Source organism: Cornus florida, unplaced genomic scaffold, assembly GCF_030987335.1.
Source record: "Cornus florida cultivar Cherokee Brave unplaced genomic scaffold, ASM3098733v1 CherokeeBrave_3.0.0_Hap2_Chr08, whole genome shotgun sequence".
In the NCBI taxonomy this organism is placed as follows: Eukaryota; Viridiplantae; Streptophyta; class Magnoliopsida; order Cornales; family Cornaceae; genus Cornus; species Cornus florida.
Window position 1 is genome coordinate 17,694,897 of NW_026775578.1, and position 21,472 is coordinate 17,716,368.

General features: G+C 37.5%; 1 protein-coding gene across 1 annotated transcript; it reads left to right on the forward strand.

Moving 5' to 3' along the window:
• Nucleotides 1–1,993: 1,993 nt before the first annotated feature.
• LOC132270147 (peptidyl-prolyl cis-trans isomerase CYP71) lies at nt 1,994–21,406 on the forward strand. The gene is made up of 14 exons (XM_059771348.1): nt 1,994–2,305; nt 5,338–5,423; nt 6,027–6,115; nt 7,124–7,363; nt 7,486–7,607; nt 8,187–8,262; nt 8,421–8,528; nt 8,626–8,802; nt 8,982–9,199; nt 9,765–9,897; nt 10,662–10,885; nt 11,717–11,870; nt 12,253–12,422; nt 20,897–21,406. The coding sequence occupies exons 1-13, from the start codon at nt 2,154–2,156 to the stop codon at nt 12,334–12,336; spliced, it is 1,863 nt and encodes a 620-aa protein (XP_059627331.1). The 5' UTR covers nt 1,994–2,153; the 3' UTR covers nt 12,337–12,422; nt 20,897–21,406.
• The last annotated feature ends 66 nt before the right edge of the window (nt 21,407–21,472 follow it).

A 21,472-nucleotide genomic window follows, 5' to 3' on the forward strand; every position in this document is an offset into this window, starting at 1 on the left:
AAGATATAATTAACTACTCACTTAAATTTTAGATTAGAGACATGTATTCTATTTGTATCAAGATATTAAAATATATAAAGCATCAAATGATTGTTCCTCTTGAATTAAAGGAAAGCAAATGAATTTCAAGTTTTCCTTCTAGGGTTACGAAGAGGAAGATGATGCAAGACTTTTGTATTCCAAACTCAATGATCTAAGGTGAGTGGAAAGTGATCAAAAATGAAGTCAAAGCCTTAAACCTAGCTTGTCTTCAGTGGTGGCTAGGTCAGGGTTCTTGAGAGGAAAGAGATGAAATGAATAAATTAAAATGAAAACCCTAAGTTCAATTTGGTGGAATTCTCCACTCACTAGGTGCTCCTATATTACCTCTCACACACACACTTGCAAGATTAAAGATGAGTTCTACACTTGCCATGAATCTAAGTAAGTTTTCTAGATTAAATATCAAGCCTACACTTGTCAACCATCCAAGCCAATACGTGGTCCAATCCTAGGGCAACAAATGGATGAATCTCCACCCTCCATGTGTCTCCTTACCCAAATGCCAACAAGTGGCACCATGAGAATGTGACACTTGTCACATTTTTCGTAAATTGCAAAAAAGTCCTTTTTGAAAATATCCTTCAAATTAAATTACAAAATGGTCCCTAAGACGAAAAATAATTACTTTGCATAATTACACTAAAATTCCAAAAGTTTAAGAAAATTACCAAAAGTTATGCATCCATGCCATTTACAAAAAAAGTAAACATTTAGCATACTTTTATACAAAAGTAAAAATGTAGATATCATAGAAATTAAATATAATGGACGCATGCAAAGCCGGAATCAAATCTGAGCACAAAAAGTGAGGTTATGGAACAAAAAGGAAAATCGGGAAAAGACAAAATAGGGAAAACGACGAAAATGGGAAAAAAAAGAAAAAGAAAATTGCCGAAAAAAAGAAAATAGGGAAAAGACCGAGTCTGTACAATTTTCCCTCATTTCATAGGAGTATACTTTTTTACCGAAAATTTGAAAAAGCACAATAGTTAGTTAAATACAATAAATTTGGTCAAATAAATAATGGGTTTTCTGTACTACTCGTATTACAGTATTATTAATTATTTATCTATTTGTACTTAAAATATAAAGGGTTTTATGTACTACTCGTATTAGAGTATTATTAATTATTGGGTAAAGTATAAAATTCCTCCTTGAATTATGTTTGAATTTGCAAATAACCCTCCTGAACTATATTTTGTGCATAAAACCCCTTAAAGTATCTCATTTTGTTACAACATATCCTAAAGACTATACTATATTTAATTAAATGACCATAATGCCCCTTATTGTTGAATTACATTTAAAATATTTTTTTTCTTATCTAAATAAATTATGAAAAAATTCATATTAATTTGAAGAGATATTTTTCATTAAATTTGCATAAATTTACCTTTAATTTTTTTAATTATTTATTTAAATAAAAAAATTAGTAGAAATATTTTTTAAAAATTAATTAATTTTTAATGAATATATTACATAAAAATAAGGTATTTATTTTTTTTCATTCAAAAGTATTTTATTAAATTTTCATCACTATAACGTACGAAAAAGACGATATATATATATTTTTTTACGATAAAAATGTTTAAATTAGTTATGATACGTTTTATTATAAATAATAAGTTAATTAATTTAAAAAATGGTAGTTACAAATCTATTTATCTAATTTTTTTCATTTTTATAATAAATTGATACTAAAAATAAAATAAAAGTAAATAGTGTTATTAATATGTATATAAGAGAAAAGATAATAAAAATAATTTAATAAGAATTAAAAATTTTAATAAGAAAAGATAAAATAGTCTTATATAATGAATATGTCTTTAATTACAACAAATTAATAATTTTTTAGTTCAGGATTTATTTGCAAAAAGGCAATAATTTATGGATTTTTTTTTGCACTTAACCCTTAATTATTTATCTGTTTGTACTTAAAATAAAAGAATATTTGAGAAAAAGAGAAACACAAGAAGCATGAAGCCCAGTGTTACACCAGAAAGGGAAAGAGAGGAGAGTTTATGATCACTGATCGGTGCTTTCAAAACTAGGGTTTCTATCTATTTTGATATTTTCTTGAATCAGACTTTCTTCATAAAACCCTGCAAGAGATGGAGGAGCCTCAGAACGGGAACGAAAGCTCTGTTGTCGCAGTGACCGAGGAAGATCCGGTAGTTGGACCCGGCCCGGCACCTCGCGCTCGTCCCAAGCGTCCTCTCCAGTTCGAGCAAGCGTATCTCGACTCCCTTCCCTCTGCCAACATGTACGCATATTTACTCTCTCTCTATATACATATGTGTGTGTATATATATATATATACACACATGCCCACACGCATATATGTACATACATATTGTACATCATACATACCGTGTGTCAGAATTTGTGGGTTTGGTTTACCAGGACTAGTTTCCTCTTGTAGATAAGTTGACTTGGGCTATAAGCATCCCATTTTCTCAATACTAATATTGATATGCGTTGAATACTAATATTTGTGTTATCACTCGTCCGTCCAATGAATTAACTTCGTTTGAAAACATCGTTTGAAATGAGAATATTTACTGGGTTATCAATAGTGCTTTGGGTTTTAGCCTGAAATTATAGTTCAATTTGCTGACTTGTATTAGCTTTACACTGCATAATTTTATGCTTACTTTTCTGGCCTATAGAATCTCAATTGTGTTGGTAAATTTGACTTACCCTATTGAGATTATGTTAGACCAACCTGTTTGGTGCTATGGAATTTACAATCTTTAAACCTCTATCTCGATCACATTGATATTTGAGGTGCTTTTCTGACTGGTCCAAGTACTTAGTGCTTTTGGGAACATCAGGATTGTGGTGTATTGGCAACTTGCTGGATTATTTACCTCCTGCTTTTGTCCCAACTCCGAAGCAGGTTGGGTTGTGGTCATAACCAGGTTTCGACAGGGACATTAAGGATGATCCTCGGGCGAAAAAATGCTTGGAACTTTGGACAGTTTTTAGATGTTTTATCTATCTACACTGGGTTCTCAGTAGTTATGTTGGACATTTACCTCTTCATCATAGTGCATTCGCAACTAGGTTGTTTTTATCAAGTAAATTATATCGGCCATGAATCAAAATATTTAGATGATTCAGGTCATAAGTCATAACTATAAAATTTGATGCCATTCTTAAACAATTTGAATTATATCTAAATATTATGGGAAATATATTGCCTAAATCATCAAGTTATCCTTATGTTTTCACCTCACATGTCTTAGATTTTCACTTATCAAAAAAAAAAAAAAAAAAAAAAAAAAAGAAGTCTTGGATTTTCCTAATAGATTTTGTTTTGACTTGATCATCTTAAAGAAACTCATTTTTTTATTCTTCCTCATTTAAAATATCTAATTAATTACACGAGATAATAAATCATATTAGATTACACAGTTTAATTCGACTCAGCTCGACAATTTATTCTCTTGACTCCTATGAAATATTGCACTTTTCTAAAATATGTTGCGTGGTGGTTAGGAAGAAGCATTGAAAATGTTCTATTGTCAACATAACATCTTCGAAGCATGATGTGAGAGTTGGAAATAACATTAGGCAAGAAAGCCCCTAGTTATCACGTCTCTCTCAAATTGTGCTTTTTGACACACACATAACTTAAACACGAAAAAGGTAAAATATACATATGGGGAAACAAATTTTCCTAGGCGCTCTTTTTAGCACAACCATTCTGTGCCTCAAATAGAAAGGATTAAGCACCTAGGTCTAATTCAAGCACTTTCAGACTTTCAGTCTCTCATTTGTCCCTTACGCTAGAGATTGACCAACTCACTTGCATATTTTTAGTTTAGTTTTATGATCAATATGGAATTTTTTATTGAATCATGATCCAATAGCTCCATAAGCAGTAGCATCATTACTTATAATGCTTTACACTGTATATTGATACTTTTCTCACTTCACTGTCTTGTATGTAACATTTCATTGCTCATGATAGGTGTGGGTATATGGTATTTCAACCATGGCCATGTGAACGCCGCACAAACAGTTAGTAATCATGATTTGACTTATGATCTTCGCATTACCGCTTTCAATACAGGCATTTGTGATATCCACATTATCTCTGGGATTTTTTTCCATAGATAATCTCGAGGAAAGATTGAAGACTTGAAAGTCTGGGTTGGGACCAAGATTCAAGAATCCTCAGTGATCCCTGGAGGTACTTGAATTGACGGCTGAAGTTCAGGGTTTTGGGGGTGTCCTCTCCTGGAGGACCCCTCAAGGTGATCCCCCTTCGTGGCTCCCCTCAAGGCAAACCTTCCTTGGGAGCCACTTGAAACCCTGGAGGTGATCCCTCCTTTTGGTTCCCTCAAAGTAGCCCCTCCTTGAGTACCACTTAGACCTACTTAAAGAGAGGATGATTACTTTGATTCCGAGTAACATATACCCCTCTAAAGAATGGCCATTTAGGAATTGCCCAATCACATTAAATGGGCCCATCTCATCACTGTAATGATATTTCACATTATGCTATATCGTGTACCATTCAAGTACAACCCCTCACACGGTGTTGTCTCATCAAGCTAAAATGAAGTTCTGTTGATAATTAGGCTCACTCCACCACTCTAGCTTCAAACCATAAATATATTAAACCATATATCTAAGAGGGGCGAGGACTCATTGTGGAGTAGAATCCCGGAATATCTTAATCTTCTTCACCTTAACTAACCATTTGAGCATGGGTCAGTGAACACCGGCCAGTTCCTCCATGTTAAGATGAAGTCTTTGGTGAAATCTTCACTTCCATCTTCTTTATCTTTCTCACAAGTTAACCTTGGTTTCCACCCACAATGAGGATGCTTTTATCTTTTTGTTATCCTTGAGTTCTCTGGATTCATTTTAACACTTGGCAGGTTTCTGGTTCCCAACTTCTACATGTGTGCTTGGGAGGTCTTTCTTTCCTTTTGGTGGTAGGTTGGGAAGGAATCTACAACTTTTTAGTCTTCACTATTTCTTTCTGGGGAAACTTTTGTTTTGTCTCAGCACTTTATGGAATTTCCTTGCCGGTCTCATTGGTTTTTTAGCGGTGTGGCTTTTGTTGTAGACACACCTTTACTTTCTTTGGAAATTTTTTTCTACCCTGGCAGTGGCAATCAGACTAACATGCACTTTTATATGTTAGTATTAATATCATTTTCCTGTAAGCCTGTTTTGGAATTTTTTGTTTCAGTACCCTTAATCAAGAGTTATTTATAGATGCATAAAAAAATCATGAATAGAATAGGCGACTTTTGAACCTTGGCCTTTGTTTTACAGGTACGAGAAAAGTTTTATGCACCGTGATGTGGTGACACATGTTGCTGTTTCGGCAGCAGATTTTTTCATAACTGGGAGTGTTGATGGTAAGACCAAATATTCCCCCATGCCAACAAAGTTAATATGTACATACCTAATCTATTTTATTTACGCATTGCTAACTTATTCTACACTACCTTGACTAAGGTTATTTTTAATTGAAAAGTATCATTTTCATTCAAAGATTCAATCTTTATACATCAAAACACTCTCGTGACTTTAAATGTACCTTTAAGGTTATTTTTAACTCAAAACTCTTATTTTAATCCAAAGATTTAAACTTTATACATTAAAACACTCTACTTACTTCAAGGGTACCACGAATAGGGTTATTTTTAAGTCAAAAGTCTCATTTTCATTCAAAGGTTCAAACTTTATACATTAAGAAAATCTAATGACTTCCAAGGTACCTTGATTAAGGTTATTTTTTACTCAGAAGTCTCATTTTCATTAAAAGATTCAATTTTTATACATTAAAACACTCTAGTGACTTCAAAGGTACCTTGATTGAGGTTATTTTTAAATCTACCTAATTCTAATGCTACTTGGATTGCTTTTTCGGATGATAGATGATTATTTATATTTGCTTCAACTGATATAAGTATAAATTACAATTGGTTGATTTCTGCCTTTCGATGCTTCTGTTTCAGGGCACATAAAATTTTGGAAGAAGAAGCCTATTGGCATTGAATTTGCGAAGCATTTTAGATCCCACCTTGGCCCAATTGAAGGGCTGGCTGTGAGTTCTTTCTTTATCCATGCATGTGTGCGAGTGTGTGTGGTTCTATATATTTTAATTCCTGGCTTGATGTTACCTTTTACCCTGTGTTCAGTCCAACTGTCATGAACAACAAGTTCTTGTATAACGAATTGATTATTTATACATAGCTAAGATAGCTTTACGGTGAAATGCTTCCACTAGAGTGTCAAAGTAGGTCCCTTCTAGAGTTCATTCTCTTTTTCCCTTTTCCATATTATGTTCTTTGTTTTATGTTTTCTTCATCCCTGTTATAGTATATCTTGTCTAACTATATGTTGTAAAGTAAGACCTTTCTAGTTTTATGGTGGGTAGGACTATAAAGTTATATACAAATAGATATTGAAGTGCTTTGTTAGTTGTCTATGCTGCAGGGAGTATATTTGCACTCTGGTTTAAGTGTGCATGAAATAAGGTGATTGATAACATCAAAGAGATATAAATAAAAAATCGATAAATTAATTCTGTAATGTTAGATTAAGAAGAATGAAATATTATGTAGCATGTTGAGGCAAATTAAGGAGGAAATCGGGATGCATTGAGAAGATATTCTGGCTGAATCTTTCTGCACAGTATAATGGATTGGCTATCGTTTCTAAATTTGGGTCAAATGAGCATTACCTTTAAAAGTGCAATGCTTTTGGATGTCAAAGAACCACTATATGTCACTTATACATTTTATGAGCCAATTATATGTTTTTAGTGTCTAATTTGACTATCATATTTGACATGAGTCACTATATGTCGTGTGTTTTAATGATACGCTACTTATCCAAAAACAAAATTTTGACATTGAAAATTCGTGTCTGAAGTGCTGTTTGAGGTAAAAAAAAATAGTAGTTATTATCCTTTTTACATAATCTATGATGAATCCATCCAAAATACATGCTTCTGGCTTTATGATGCTTGCACACGTATTGTACACATGTAAACAAGTCTATCATGATTACCGAGTGCAATCATCAGCCATGACCCAGTTCAGCTATGCAGGTTAGTTTGGATGGTTTGCTTTGCTGTACAATTTCTAATGATCGTTCCGTCAAAATATATGACGTAGTCAACTATGACATGATGGTCATGATACGTCTTCCATTTATACCCGGTGCTGCTGAATGGATTTACAAACAAGGGGATGTCAAAGCGAAACTTGCTATTAGTGATCGTAACTCCTCATTTGTGCACATATACGATGCACGAGCTGGTTCAAATGAACCCATCATCTCTAGAGAGGTATGCAGCTCCTTTAGTAATTGTTCTTGAGCATTCAGTGAACTCTTTTCTTTATATTGTTATCTGGCCATAGGGAATATAATCTAATGTATTTTTTTTTTTTTTTTGTCATTTCCCTTCAGATACACTTGGGCCCGGTAAAAGTTATGAAGTACAACCATATTTTTGATACTGTGATATCTGCAGATGACAAGGGAATCATCGAGTACTGGAACCCTGCTACACTTCAGTTCCCAGAGAACGGGTGTGTATATGTAGTATGTCCATGTGCAATGGCCACTAATTATTTATATCCATGTAATGCAAGAGACCTGAAAAGCCTCATTGACCATTTATTAGATGAACTAATCAGAGAATCGTTTGATGTTTGATCCATGGAGTACAATTGGTCTGTGGAACTCAAGTATACTTTTAGGTGAACTTGTGTTATAATTAATTACTTAATAATGAACTGAGCTAAAGGAGTTCTGGCATTTACTGGTTGCTGCCATTTTAATAATCAGTTTGTTGATTTATGACTCTTGTTTGCTGGTCAAGTGGTTATCCTATATATGATATGCTCTGGGTTGCCATCCACTGCAAAAAAAGGTGCAGTAGTTTGGAACTAACTTATGTTCCCACTATATTTTTGCCCTGATTTTAATGTAACTTCTTTTGTCTTGTGTAAAGGACTAAAGACATGTGAACGGCTATATTTAGAAATTAATAGTATCAAGTTGGATTCTTTATTGTTAGATATGAAGTTTGTTTTAATTTTCTAATTGCCACTGATTGCTATTTTGTAATGATTTTTATTTTATATTTTATTTTTGGGTGCATGCAGGGTGAATTTCAGATTGAAAAGTGATACTAATCTCTTTGAAATTGCGAAATGCAAAACTGCTGTCTCTGCTATTGAGGTGATTTTTATATTAATATTGACATAATGTTCATGGTGCATGCTTGACTTCTGTATAAAATTGAGTACATATGAAGTATTTGAGTGCTAGATTAGTTTCTATTTCAATCATTTTTGTCTTCAGATTAACAACTACGACATTCTTGTACTGTTTGTCAGGTGAGCCCAGATGGTAAGCAATTTTCCATCACTTCTCCTGACCGTAGAATGCGTGTACTTTGGTTTAGAACGGGAAAATTAAGACGAGTATATGATGAATCTCTTGAGGTGATCTATCTCTCTCCTAAGTCCTAAACTTTATAAAAGAACATATATATTTGCTTTAAGATATTCTTGTGATAAACAAAATTCCCTGCGTTGGTAGGTTGCCCAAGATCTGCAGAGGAGTGATGCTCCCTTATACCGGCTGGAAGCTATTGATTTTGGACGAAGAATGGCTGTAGAGAAAGAATTTGAGAAAACAGAAAATGCACCCCAACCGAATGCAGTTTTTGATGAAAGCTCGAACTTCCTTATATATGCAACTCTCCTTGGAATTAAAGTAAGCAATTGGATGTCCTTCAAGTCTGTAACTGCAATAGATATGTAGTAATTGGACTTGATTTTACTGCAATATGACTCTTGATATTTGCATAGTGTTTGCCTGACTTTCATTGAACATAAAATAGATTGTTTGTGTTTTAGACGTTAAATTATATTTCTTTTTGTTTTTGTTATCAGGTTGTGAATTTACATACCAATAAAGTTGCTCGAATTCTTGGTAAGGTGGAGAATAATGATAGATTCTTAAGAATTGCCTTGTATCAAGGTGATCGAAGCAGTAAAAAAGTACGAAAGATTCCTGCCGCTGCAGCAAATGCAAATGAGAGCAAAGAGCCTTTGACTGATCCCACGCTCTTATGTTGTGCTTTCAAAAAACACCGTATCTATTTGTTCAGGTACTAGAGCTCTTAAGGCAACTATAGCATGCATGTAATGCTTGTCTGAATTCAGTGTTTCTCTTTAAAGTATGCACTTGTGATGCCACTAAGAGCGGCATTTAATGAATTACAGATTATCGTGTGGTTGTCAATGACTAAATGATCATATGTATTTCAGTCAATTAAATCAAATGCCATATCTATAAGTTGCAAGACTGTTATGTCAAGAAACTTTTGAACTATTTGTTATCATGAATTTTAATTGTGGTTTCTGAATGATGTAATCGAGGTGTTGTTCGTCACGTATTGCTTATAGGACACTTTTGCTTAAATCTTTCTCATGCCTTCACCATTCAAAGCTAATTCTGGGTATGATTTTTTACGTTAGTGGATGAAATACTTTTTTATTTTAGATTAAATGTTGGTTATTGAAAAAGAGAATTCATGTGGCCAACCCCATCTCTATGAGATAAAGTCAAGGATGATGATGATGATTAAATGTTGGTTATTGTGAAGTTTGAAAAATTATTCTGAGATATTTATAATATGGAAGAAATTCTTACTGTCGTTGTGGTCTCAACAGTCGAAGAGAACCAGAGGAACCTGAAGATGCGACTAAGGGGAGGGATGTGTTTAATGAAAAGCCTCCCGCTGATGAACTTTTGGCTGTATCAGATATCGGAAAATCTGTTACAACTTCTCTTCCAGATAATGTGGTGAGTTTTCATCCTTTAGTTACCTTTATTAACCACTTTTATAGTACAGTTGGTTGTTTCCTTTGATATCGGATACATGGGCAACACACGATCTTATACCATGTGGATGATGGCAATGACATCAGTGAAAATTTTGAAGCTGGAATGTTGTTTTTATTTTTATGTTTATTTTTTATGTTATTATATATTTGTTGACTAATCATTTTAGAATACTCATATATCAACTAAGGTCCATGCTTAGTGCATTGGTAAAACTTGAGGTCAGAAGCTTGAACATGTCATTCTGAGTATAAAGGCAGCCACCTTGTACAAATGGATGTCAGAAAATTTGTATCTAGTTATGCCTCCCATTGGTTTAAATTAACAATAACACTCTTTGACAATGGCATTTCTATATAATTAACAACCAGAAGCAGAATGTGTTTTGTTCCTCTTCTTCTGGATTTGATCTAAATGCTAAGGTTTTTTTAGTTGAATATCTGTATAATGCACGGTTGCTTACCCGCATCTTATACAGATTTTCCTTCCTAGTAAACTTTTTCATCTAAAAACTCCAACAAGTGCACTGTAGATTTAAGAAATCAATCCCTTATAGTTTGGGTATAAAAGTGAATCGTTGCACAGGTAATATAATCACTTTTGTTTTGGCCATGGTTTGCTGAGTGCTGACTGTTTACCCGTCCAATTTACTTTCAATGTGCTTTCATTGCAGTCTGAGTAGGTTCTCTTTTAATTCCTTTTCTTTTTCGTAATCCTTTGACCAGATCATGCACACCACGCTGGGTGATATTCACATGAGGCTCTACCCTGAAGAATGTCCAAAAACTGTGGAGAACTTTACAACACACTGCAGAAATGGATATTATGATAATCTGATTTTCCACCGGGTCATAAAAGGCTTTATGGTACAGACAGGAGATCCTTTGGGAGATGGTACTGGTGGGCAATCTATTTGGGGAAGGGAGTTTGAAGATGAGTTTCACAAAAGGTGATGATTTATTTTTGTTGATGCATGAGTAGTTGTGGTAGGCAATATAGTTATTTAGCCTCCCTTTTGGTATATTGGGTATTGCATCTGTTATTTGCCTGGACTGTATAGGTTTCCTTCCTGCCAAGGAAGCAGGTTAATACGACTCTGAAGGTTTTCAAGTAGATGGGTAAATCATAATGTTTTGTGGTTGTTCTTGGATAACCTGGGATACATGGCCAATTGTTTATAGAATGACTAATTGGAGACTACATCATCATTATTCTATTTTCCCTCTTAATAATTGGGTATTTTTGAGGAAGATTCTTTAGCAAAAAAGGCATAGACATCAATGTAGTTATCCTTTGTTTCCTCTCTTCCACTCAACTTCTGTTGAAGTGACTTTGGTACATTATTTCTCTTAAAAAATGTTATGTCTCCACAGGGAAAACAAAGGAGAATGGTTTATTGTTTCCTGGAGTTTTACATGCAACTTCTGTACAATTTACGAAGGGGGAGCTGTTATAGGTTTTAAATCAGTTATATTTTGGTTAAAAATAAAAATAAATTTTATGGAACAATCTCGGTATGTTTCTTTTGTCTTGGGTTGAAGTACTGTGCAGTTCACGGAGAACTGAAAGAAATTATTTTAGGCTTTTCTATATGATTCTTTGTTTGCAAAACAAGAATAGTGCTCACAGTGAGCTTTCAATTTTATTTTATTCTCTCTCTATCTTATGTATGTGTCACTGTGTGGGTGTGTGTGTAGTCCCGTATACTGTATAACGTTGCTGTGTATCCAATACTTTACACGGACTTGTCATAAATAAACAATGCTACTTGTGTCTGCAGCTTACGTCATGACAGGCCTTTCACTCTTTCAATGGCAAATGCGGGGCCCAACACCAATGGCTCTCAATTCTTTATCACCACAGTAGCCACTCCATGGCTGGACAATAAGCACACAGTTTTTGGTAGAGTGATAAAAGGAATGGATGTTGTCCAGGTAAGAGCTTGCACGTGTAGTTAGTACTTCCCTTTGCTTACACTCGCTGATACATCTTATTATTTCCATTCTCATTCTTTAAGAAGTGTTATCTTTTGTTTGGGGCGAGAAGAGAAGGGGGAGACGGGGGTTAATTTTTTATTTTTTATTTTCCAATTTTGATGACCTTCCAAATTAAAAGAGGATTGAGCAGTTAATGGTCATAGAAGTTGCCGTATCAGTTGTTCCAGTAAATGGATGGGTCCATGATCCCTATATTTTGGGCTCTAGAACCATGGCACACACACCACACTTGATATACACAATCCATAAGTGTGAATACTCTCTCTATCAATCTATTTGTCTCATGTTGATCTCATTTTGAAATATGCATTGTTGACAGGCTATTGAGAAAGTGAAGACAGACAGGGGAGATAGGCCATTTCAAGATGTGAAAATCTTAAATGTGACTGTTCCCAAGTCTTAAAGCCTTCCCCATGCCATTGATGATATGTTACTTATTGTTGCTGATTTTTGTTGGCAGTCCCAGGCCACAAGAACATCTCACATCAGGTATATATATGTTATGTTTCTGTATGAAATTTGATTTGGTTCTCTCTTGAGGCTGTTATTGAATTATTTCTTTTTACTTTGGGGAGTGTGAGCATAGAAATCCAGATGATACACAGGTCCTTAAGGAAGCACAAAATATTTAACTGGAAAATTGGTTCCTACATTTTCTTGTTGCTATGATCATAGTTTATCCACTTTATAAATCATAACGTTTTAGCAGTAAGCATCAATAACAATTTAATGAGATCTTTGATTAAATTTCTTCCAACCAAATAAAACTGTTCCTATACACGGCCTTTTCTGCTTCCTCCAAGCCAATATTGAGGCTACCTTGGAGAAGTCTATCTAATCATACAAGTTACTAAGAGGCCTAACACCCTAAACGGTATATAAGGATAACATAAAACTTCAATTTAGTATAATGAGCATAGATTAATGCATGTTAGTATTGTACAAGGCTCGCTGTGAGGTCATGTGGTCTTTAAGCTTTAAGAATGGGCTTTCTTGGGCAAATGTCCCACGAGCAGGGGTGGAGCCAGAACCGCCCGCCGGGGGGGGGGGGGGGGGGGTTGGGGCAGATTTATACTATGTAACTAAAGTTTGAAAATTTTATAAATTAATTGTAATATGATTTTGTTTAAATACTGGTCATAGTATATATACTTTGAGAAAATTCAAAAGTGAGAAAAATACAACTTATTTGTACTATGTGACTAAATTTTGAAAAATTTATAAATTAATTGTAAAATGATATTGTTTTTTTTTTTTTGATAAATAAAAGAATATTATTAAAAGACGCTCAAGAGGGGAGTGAAACCCAAGGAAATACAAAAGAGCACAAAGGACTCAAGCCTTCATAGAGGCCAAAAAATCAACAATTTCCCCCAACGATCTATGATCTCTCCCTGAAACCCAACAAAAAAAGAGTTAAATAATCGAGAATTTAAGCACCGAAATCGACATCGCATTTCCTTCAAAGTATCTCCTATTCCTTTCAAGCCAAATACACCACCACACACAAAGCGGCGTAGCTCTCCACGCATCCTGACTGAGAGCCCCCACATGGCAACCTCTCCACATCTCAATCAACTCTCTAGTAGATCCTGGCATAACCCAATAAAACCCAAATAAGCCAAGCATCAAATCTCAACACTCTCTAGCCAAAGAGCAATGAATAAGAAGGTGATCCACAGATTCCTCATCACGAAGACACATATAACAACGATTGACCACCACCTTGCTTCTCCTTCTCAAATTATCCTGGGTTAAGATCCTACCCAGAACCGAAGTCCACACAAAGAAAGCCACTTTGAGAGGAGCCTTAGAACGCCAAACAGACTTCTAAGGAAAACGAACTCCAGGATCAAAAGAGAGGCACTTGAAGAAAGATCTCACCTCAAAACGCCCCTTGGAGTTTGCGACCCAATACCAACAATCCGAATCCTCCACCACAATCCTCTGGCGATATAACAACTCCAAGAGACGAATTACCTCATCAATCTCCCAATCCTGAAAGGCACGCCTGAATCGAACATCCCAAACCAGTCTCCCATTATCAAGATGATAACAGTTAACCACCAAGGCCTACCTATCCGAAGCAATCCTGTAAAGCTGAGGAAAGGCAAGAGTAAGAGGAGCATCACCACACCACACATCCTCCCAGAAACAAATCCTCCTCCCATCTCTAAGACGAAACCGAATGTGCTTGGAAAAATCATCCCAACCCTTCCGAATAAATTTTCAAACTCCCACCCCCCGAGGATTTCTAACTTCCAAAGAGCTCCACCCTCCTCCAAAGCCAATATCTCTCCACACCAAACCTCCACTACCATTTTCCAAGAAGGGCCTTATTAAAGGGCACCAATCTACGAAGACCCAGCCCACCATTCCGAATAGGCCTGCATACCTGATCCCATCTCACCAAATGGAACTTAAACTCTTCATCTCTGCCCCCCCACAGAAAATTACGCTGCAACCTCTCAATCCTCTCCGCAACTGAAGATGGAATCTGAAAGAGAGAGATAAAATAAGTGGGAAGGCTAGAGAGGGTACTCTTAATCAGAGTGACCCTGCCGCCCTTGGAAAGATACTGCTTCTTCCAACCTGCCAACCTTCTCTCAAATCTATCCACAACTGGATCCCAAATCCCCACACACCTCGAAGGAGCTCCCAGAGGCAAACCTAAGTAAGAAATGGGAAAAGCACCAGTGCGACATCCAAAGATGTCAGCAAAAGTCTCAATCTCAGGAACCTCCCCAACCGGCACCAAAACGCTCTTGCCCACATTCACCTTAAGGCCGGAGACGACTTGGAACCAAATCAAGACACATCTCAGATATCTAATCTGGGACACATTCACATCACAAAGAACCAGAATGTCATCAGCAAACATCAAATGAGAGATCTCCAACTGAGAAGCAGCATCCCTGCCTACCCGAAAACCTCTCACAAGACCCAAATCAGCAGCCCTTCGCATCAATCTACTAAGGACCTCCATCACAAGCAAGAACAAGAAGGGGGAGAGAGGATCCCCCTGTCTCAAGCCCCTTGAGCTAGAGAAAAAACCGGTAGAAGCACCATTAACAATAACCAAAAAGCGAGCACTGGAAATACAAAACTGAATCCATCTCCTCCACCTAACACCGAACCCCATCCTCTCCATCAAGTACAGAAGAAAGCTCCAACTCACATGGTCATACGCTTTCTCAATGTCCAACTTACAAAGAACACCCGGGACCCCACTATGCAATCTGTAGTCCACACACTCACTAGCAATAAGGACTGAATCCAAAATCTGACGGCCTCCTACAAAAGCATTTTGAGAGTCCGAAATGATACCATCCAAAACTTTCCTCAATCTAGAAGCGAGCACTTTGGCAATCAACTTGTAGATACAACCCACCAAACTAATAGGGCGAAAATCCCTCACATCCAATGCCCCCCCCCCCCCCCTCCCTTTTTTTCGGAATGAGAGCAATGAACGTGGCATTCAAGCTTTTCTTAAAAAATCTCTGAGAATGGAAAGCATGGAAAGTGCCCATCACCTCTCCTTTAACCACCTCCCAGCAATCAAGAAGAAACCTCATAGTGAAACCATCTGGACCTGTGGCCTTATCCCCATTGCAGCTCTTCAAAGCAATCAGCATTTCCTCCTCAGAAAAAGGCACCTCCAAACCCAAGCACTCCTCCTCAGAAATAGAGGCAAACTGCAACCCTTCAAGCAAAGGTCTCCACTCAACAGTCTCAAAGAACAACTTCTCAAAGAACTCTGAAATTCCTTTGCAAATGTCCTCCTCCTTACAAAGAGTAACCCCCTCAACCCGAATCCTCCCTATGTGATTTCCTCTTCTATGAGCATTGGCCAATCTGTGGAAAAATTTCGTGTTTCTATCCCCCTCCTTGAGCCATAAGGCTCTAGATTTTTGCCTCCACGAGATCTCCTCCATGATAGCAATCTCAAAAAACTCGGCCTTGCACTCTGCCCTCCTAAGCTTCAAAGCTTCCACCAAATCCCCTTGACCCTCCATGCGGTCAATAGCCGCAATCTCCGTAAGAACCCGATTTTTTCTCCATTCTAGATTCCCAAAGACCTCTTTATTTCAAGTCTTAAGATTCTCCTTTAAAAGACGCAATTTGCCTGCAAGCAGATGACTAGGGGTACCCACCACACCATACCCCTCCCACCAAAGACGAACCCGCTCAAGAAAGCCCTCAGCCCGCAACCACATATTCTCAAATCTGAAAGGAGATCGTCTACTGCACAACCCGCCACAATTCAACAACAACGGAACATGGTCAGAGATAGGACGAGGCAACGATGCTTGAACAACTTCCGAGAACCTCTCCTCCCACTCCCTTGACACAAGGAATCTGTCAATCCGGGAAAGGGTAGGAGGGGTACGGCCACTGGACCAAGTAAACGGCCCTCCAACCAAAGGCAAATCAACCAACCCGAATTCATCAATAAACTCCGAGAAAGCCACCATATCAGACGTCCACCTACCACCCGTTGACCTCTCAAAAGGAGAGCGAACCACATTGAAGTCCCCACCAATACACCAAGGCAAACACCATCGACTTTTAATCTCCCCCAACTCCTCCCAAAGCAAGTGGTGCACACCATCCTTCGAAGGACCATAAACACCCGAAAAGACCCAATTAAAACCATCCTCAACCAAAGCAAGAACACAAGAAACAGAGAAGCGCCCCACCTGAGCCTCCACTTTAAACGCCTCTGTTATCCCACATGATCAAGATGCCCCCCGAGGAACCAATAGCATCCAAAGCAATCCACTCCACAAATCTCCCACCCCAAAGACTCCTCACAATCCTATCAGACATCGAAGAAAGTTTGGTCTCTTGGAGACATACCACATGACCCCGACCTTTACGAATAACCGACTTCACCACTTTCCTCCTAACCGGATCATTGAGACCCCGGACATTCCATGAAAGAATTTGTAACTTCATAGGGAAACACTTTAGAAAGGAAACCCTCCCTTCCTTCCACCACCTCTCCCTCCTGATCTGGACCCCCTATTTCTCCTTTCATACGTGATAAAATCATTGGGGCTTTCTCCCCTCTCTCCTCCTGCAACCTTATCTTACCACCTGCTTTTTCCTGAAAATGAGAATTGAGGACATCATTAAACAAACACAGAGCCTCATCCACTCTACCCTCAAAAGAAACCCCCAACAAAGGACCCACTTCCAATCCCTTCTCCCTTACCCACTCCTCCTCAAGTTCATTCACTCCGACAACATTCGAGTTGCTAACCCAATTACCCCCAGGCGGAACAACAGCCAAAGGAACAGCCAAATTCACTGCTTGTTCCAAGTCTTCCCATGGAATCATGCCCGAGTCACCATCCAAAGAAGAACCTGCAGCTCCCTCCCAATCATCAAGAACAGAAGAGGAATGCGAGCAAAACTGTGAAACAGGCTCCTCCTCTGTCAAAACTCCTCCTAAATCACCAAGAAAGCCTTTCGACGCCAAATGGTCCCGTATCTCCTTCAACAGAAAGGCAGCCGTATCATCATCAAGCTTCACCTTCGCATCCCGACCAACACAAACTGTAACTCCCTCGCACGAACCTTCACCTTGCCGAGAGAAACCAAGTCTAAACCCAGAATCACCATCCTGTCTGTCCACAAGAACGGAGTCCCTCTCGCCCTCCGATTCTTTAGAGAACGAAGCAGAAGCTGTCCCACCCTTCACCCGTTCCAAAGACATTGTCGACTCCCCCAAAAAGGAGAAGAAGAAGAAGAGAAACACGGTTTAATAGGAGAAGAACCAGAAGGAACTGAAAACATACCCGATTCAAAACCGGATTGTGAAGATACCACCCATTTTTGCTTATCCTTTCGTGACCATTTCTTACGAAAAGCAGGAAGGATCACCTTTTTCTTCGGCAACCGACGTCTCAGGACCGGAACCTTCACTCGCTGATCAACATTCGTTCTCGTTTTCATCGACCCAGCAACACAAGGAACTCTATCATCTCGCAAGGAGGGCAAGGGCTCAAACCTGTTAGACACCGGCCCAGATCCACAACTCGGCCAACCTTTTAATCCCGCAGACCCGTCAACATTAACTTCTTTAGAATACTGGACGCTCGGCCCACCAACCACAGCACAAGGAACTTGCACATCACATTCAGATCCCAAAGAAACAGAACTAGGCCTTTTAGAAACTGAAATAGGCCTTTCAGGCCCAACAAGCGGCCCAATAGACTTAGGCCCACCATTGCAAGAGATAGTAGCCTCGACACCAAGCCTTCCAACAGGCCCAACTGAATGGGAAGCCAAATTTGAAGTGAAATTTGAATTGACCGTGGGGATAGCTGGTCTCCATTGGGAACGGACAAATCCTGAGCGCCAACCACTTGGACGCTCTGAAAACCTCTCTCTCCCACGCGCCTGATGTGTGGGGAAACCACCTCTTCGTCTTGATTGATCCCGTTGCTGCACAAAAGTCCGACGACCAAATCCGGCGAAACCTCCGCCCCACTGCATCATTCGAAGCCCACCATTCCGACGGCGATTTTGTAAAAAAGGAAGCCCTTCCTTTCGCTTCTAATTGAAGATCCGTTTAAAGCACTCCGAATTACGAATCCAAAGTGTGTCCCTCCATTCTTTCCATACCTGGAATTCTGCCATTCCTTTTTTCCCCATGGATTCCCACCGCAGCCATTCTTTCTCCTTAAGCAAGTGCGAACCATCACCCCCTTCCAAGCTATCTGTTGTTGGAACAAGCTCGGGAGGCTTCTCCTCCCAAATAAACACCTTATAGCAAAACTGATCATCGTGAATGAACACAAACGGAGGGCAAACCCGACCATCAGCGACTGTAATACGGACTCTTTCAGCGTCCAAAGCTTCATCAGCTTCCACCCAAATAAACCCAACTGTCAGGAACAAAGCATGACACCAGAGATGGAGAGGAAGACCGTACAGCGTCACCTTCTTCAGCCCCTTCTCTTTCAACACTTCCGAGCACCCAACCCTAAAGCTCCAAGCCTCCAAACAAAGAGATGCCGTACCCCAGTCACGACGACCCCCTTTAAGAACACGAAAGGCTTCCGTCAATGAGGGAAATCAGAAAAGCAACAAAGAATCTGGTACAGTTGAGACCGTCACTCCTGCGGAGATCTTCCAAGTACGCTCGGCCCAAGCTGCAATCTGAGCCCCGTCACCTACTTCCTTATCAAATTTCCCAACCAGACATGATCGAAGATCTTCTCTTCTTCTTCGTACCGAATCATCATCCAGGAAAATCGATGGGCCTCTATACGGATTTGCAGATCTAGCAGATCCACCTTGGAACAACCGAGGCAATCTAGCTACCTCCAAGAAAGATCGCATGACAAAGAAGAAAAAACCAAACCAAACTTCACCTTCGAAGTAATATGATATTGTTTAAATACTGGTTATAGTATATATACTTTGAGAAAATTCAAAAGTGAGAAAAATACAACTTAATAATAGACAAAAAACTTAATAGAAAAAGGATGAGTTACAATTAAAAAAAAGGCATTGTAGAGAATCAAATTTTCTTCATCAATTGTTTCAAATTTTCAAAAATCTAATTTTTTGCAGAAAATTTTTGAGTACTCTGATTTCACCTAGGAAAGATATACCTAGATGAAAGATTAGAAAAAAAAAAAAAAAAGAATTTTAACTAAACAAAATAATTATAAATTAAACAAGATGTCAATAAAGATTGTTATATAATTCTAGATATTTTTCTTGTAAATATCATTTTACAAAAATGTTTGATAAAAAATGCTTGAAGCTTTTTTATTAAACATGAGGGAACATTAGTGATTTTTATCCCTTTTTTTTTTCTTGAATTAATATTATAGATATTGTACATGTGTATATGTAAATAAATTAACAATGTGTTGCAATAACAACTATAATAATAATGAGCTTCTTCACAATATTCGAGCTTTTAGAAGTATAGTTAAAAGGGTTCAAGTTGAACTTTTTTACAATTTCAAGAACACACATTCTAAATTTATTTTTGAACTCTCTATTTTGGGGTCAATTTTCAAACTCTCTATTTTTGGTCAAAATGTAAATTGTTTATAAAAAATGGGGGGGGGGGGCGCCCTTCTCACGATGCAAATTGCAATAAAGGTGCACCTTTATTCAGTTATTCATTTGACCAATTTTCATTTTTTTTTTCATTTTACCTGTTATCTAATTTTTAGAGTGCCTAGTTATTGGTGGAATGTCAGTAACTCAGGTTCTTTATCTTTCTATGCCAGTGTCTTATAGTGACCTAAAAATGTTCTCTATCTTTTGATTTTTCACATTTTATGTTATTTTAACACTTAGATAAATTTCTATACATATAGATTTAAAGATTTAAAAAGAACAATTTAAGGACTTCTGCCTAATGCCTTAAAATATACTTCTTGCCTTGCGAGGGTGATAGAATTAGAATCCTTCCTCTGGCTTTTGCCTATTGTTCTTTTCCCACAACTGTGCATATAGAAGGCCAACCAAGGTCTTTCTATAACCCAAGCTGGAGCCTAAGAGCTACGAGAGCTTAGAAATTGTATATCTTTAGATGAATTTGTGGATTTTTTGGATTCTTTGGGTCCCTAGGACCCTCTCTTTGGCTTCGGCCCTTGTATAGCTTTCGGGATGTGTTCCCCTTTTGAACACTCTCTAATATACCTTTATTTAAATAAAAAAAATCAAGGACCTGCAATTTCTGGCACTTTAATTTGGATATATGTTTAGTGCTAGTATTTAATGAACTAAATACCACATAATTTTGGTGATTTTATTTTTATTATTCTTTTAAAAAAAATGCATACCCTCTTTACTCTTCAGTTTTAACACTTAAAGTTTATTATTAGATTTTTCTTTTTTGGGTTCGACTGGTAAGATGATTTTTGTTTTGTCCCGAGTTTCTTCAGTATTTGTCGGCAGACTCGCTGAAGATTCTGCTGTTTTGCCAGGTACACGGTGCTATCATGTTGAGGAAACCAAGAGAAATTAACTTTTCCAATGAGTGGTTATTTGAGATTTAGCATACATATCACCTCGTGTTATTGAAATCTGGGATCGTTATCCATGACTTCGACTCTTTGAAGAAAGTCCCACAGGCAGGCGATCAGTAAATTGAATCATGACGATGATAGGGTTGTTTATTGTGTGGCATATGGCATTGATATATATATATATATATATATATATATATATATATATATATATATATATATATATATATATATATTTAGTAGCATGTTACTTTGTTGTTGGACTAGGAAAGTAAATGGACAGGACGTGTAACATGTCCATGACCTGGATTAACCCCGAGGAATCAGGCATTGAGATGACACTATAATTTGTATATGTTTTGTGCTTGGTTTCTCTGCTATGTTTTGTAGTTGCTAAAGCATATTTATCAGACCGAACTGGAAATCCTGAAATTGTCAATGGATATTACGCCTTCTCATTTTGTGCTTTGATGTTCTCGTACTCTTCCCTTCTGGAAATCTTTTGATCCTGAAAAACTCTGCATTTATTATCTA

What these genes read in the sequence shown, in the direction of transcription:
- LOC132270147 (XM_059771348.1), top strand. Translation starts at nt 2,154, where the DNA reads ATGGAGGAGCCTCAGAACGGGAACGAAAGCTCTGTTGTCGCAGTGACC. An exon ending in GAAGATGAGTTTCACAAAAG is followed by an intron (nt 10,886 to 11,716) that starts GTGATGATTTAT and finishes TTGTGTCTGCAG; the next exon opens with CTTACGTCATGACAGGCCTT. An exon ending in AAGGAATGGATGTTGTCCAG is followed by an intron (nt 11,871 to 12,252) that starts GTAAGAGCTTGC and finishes CATTGTTGACAG; the next exon opens with GCTATTGAGAAAGTGAAGAC.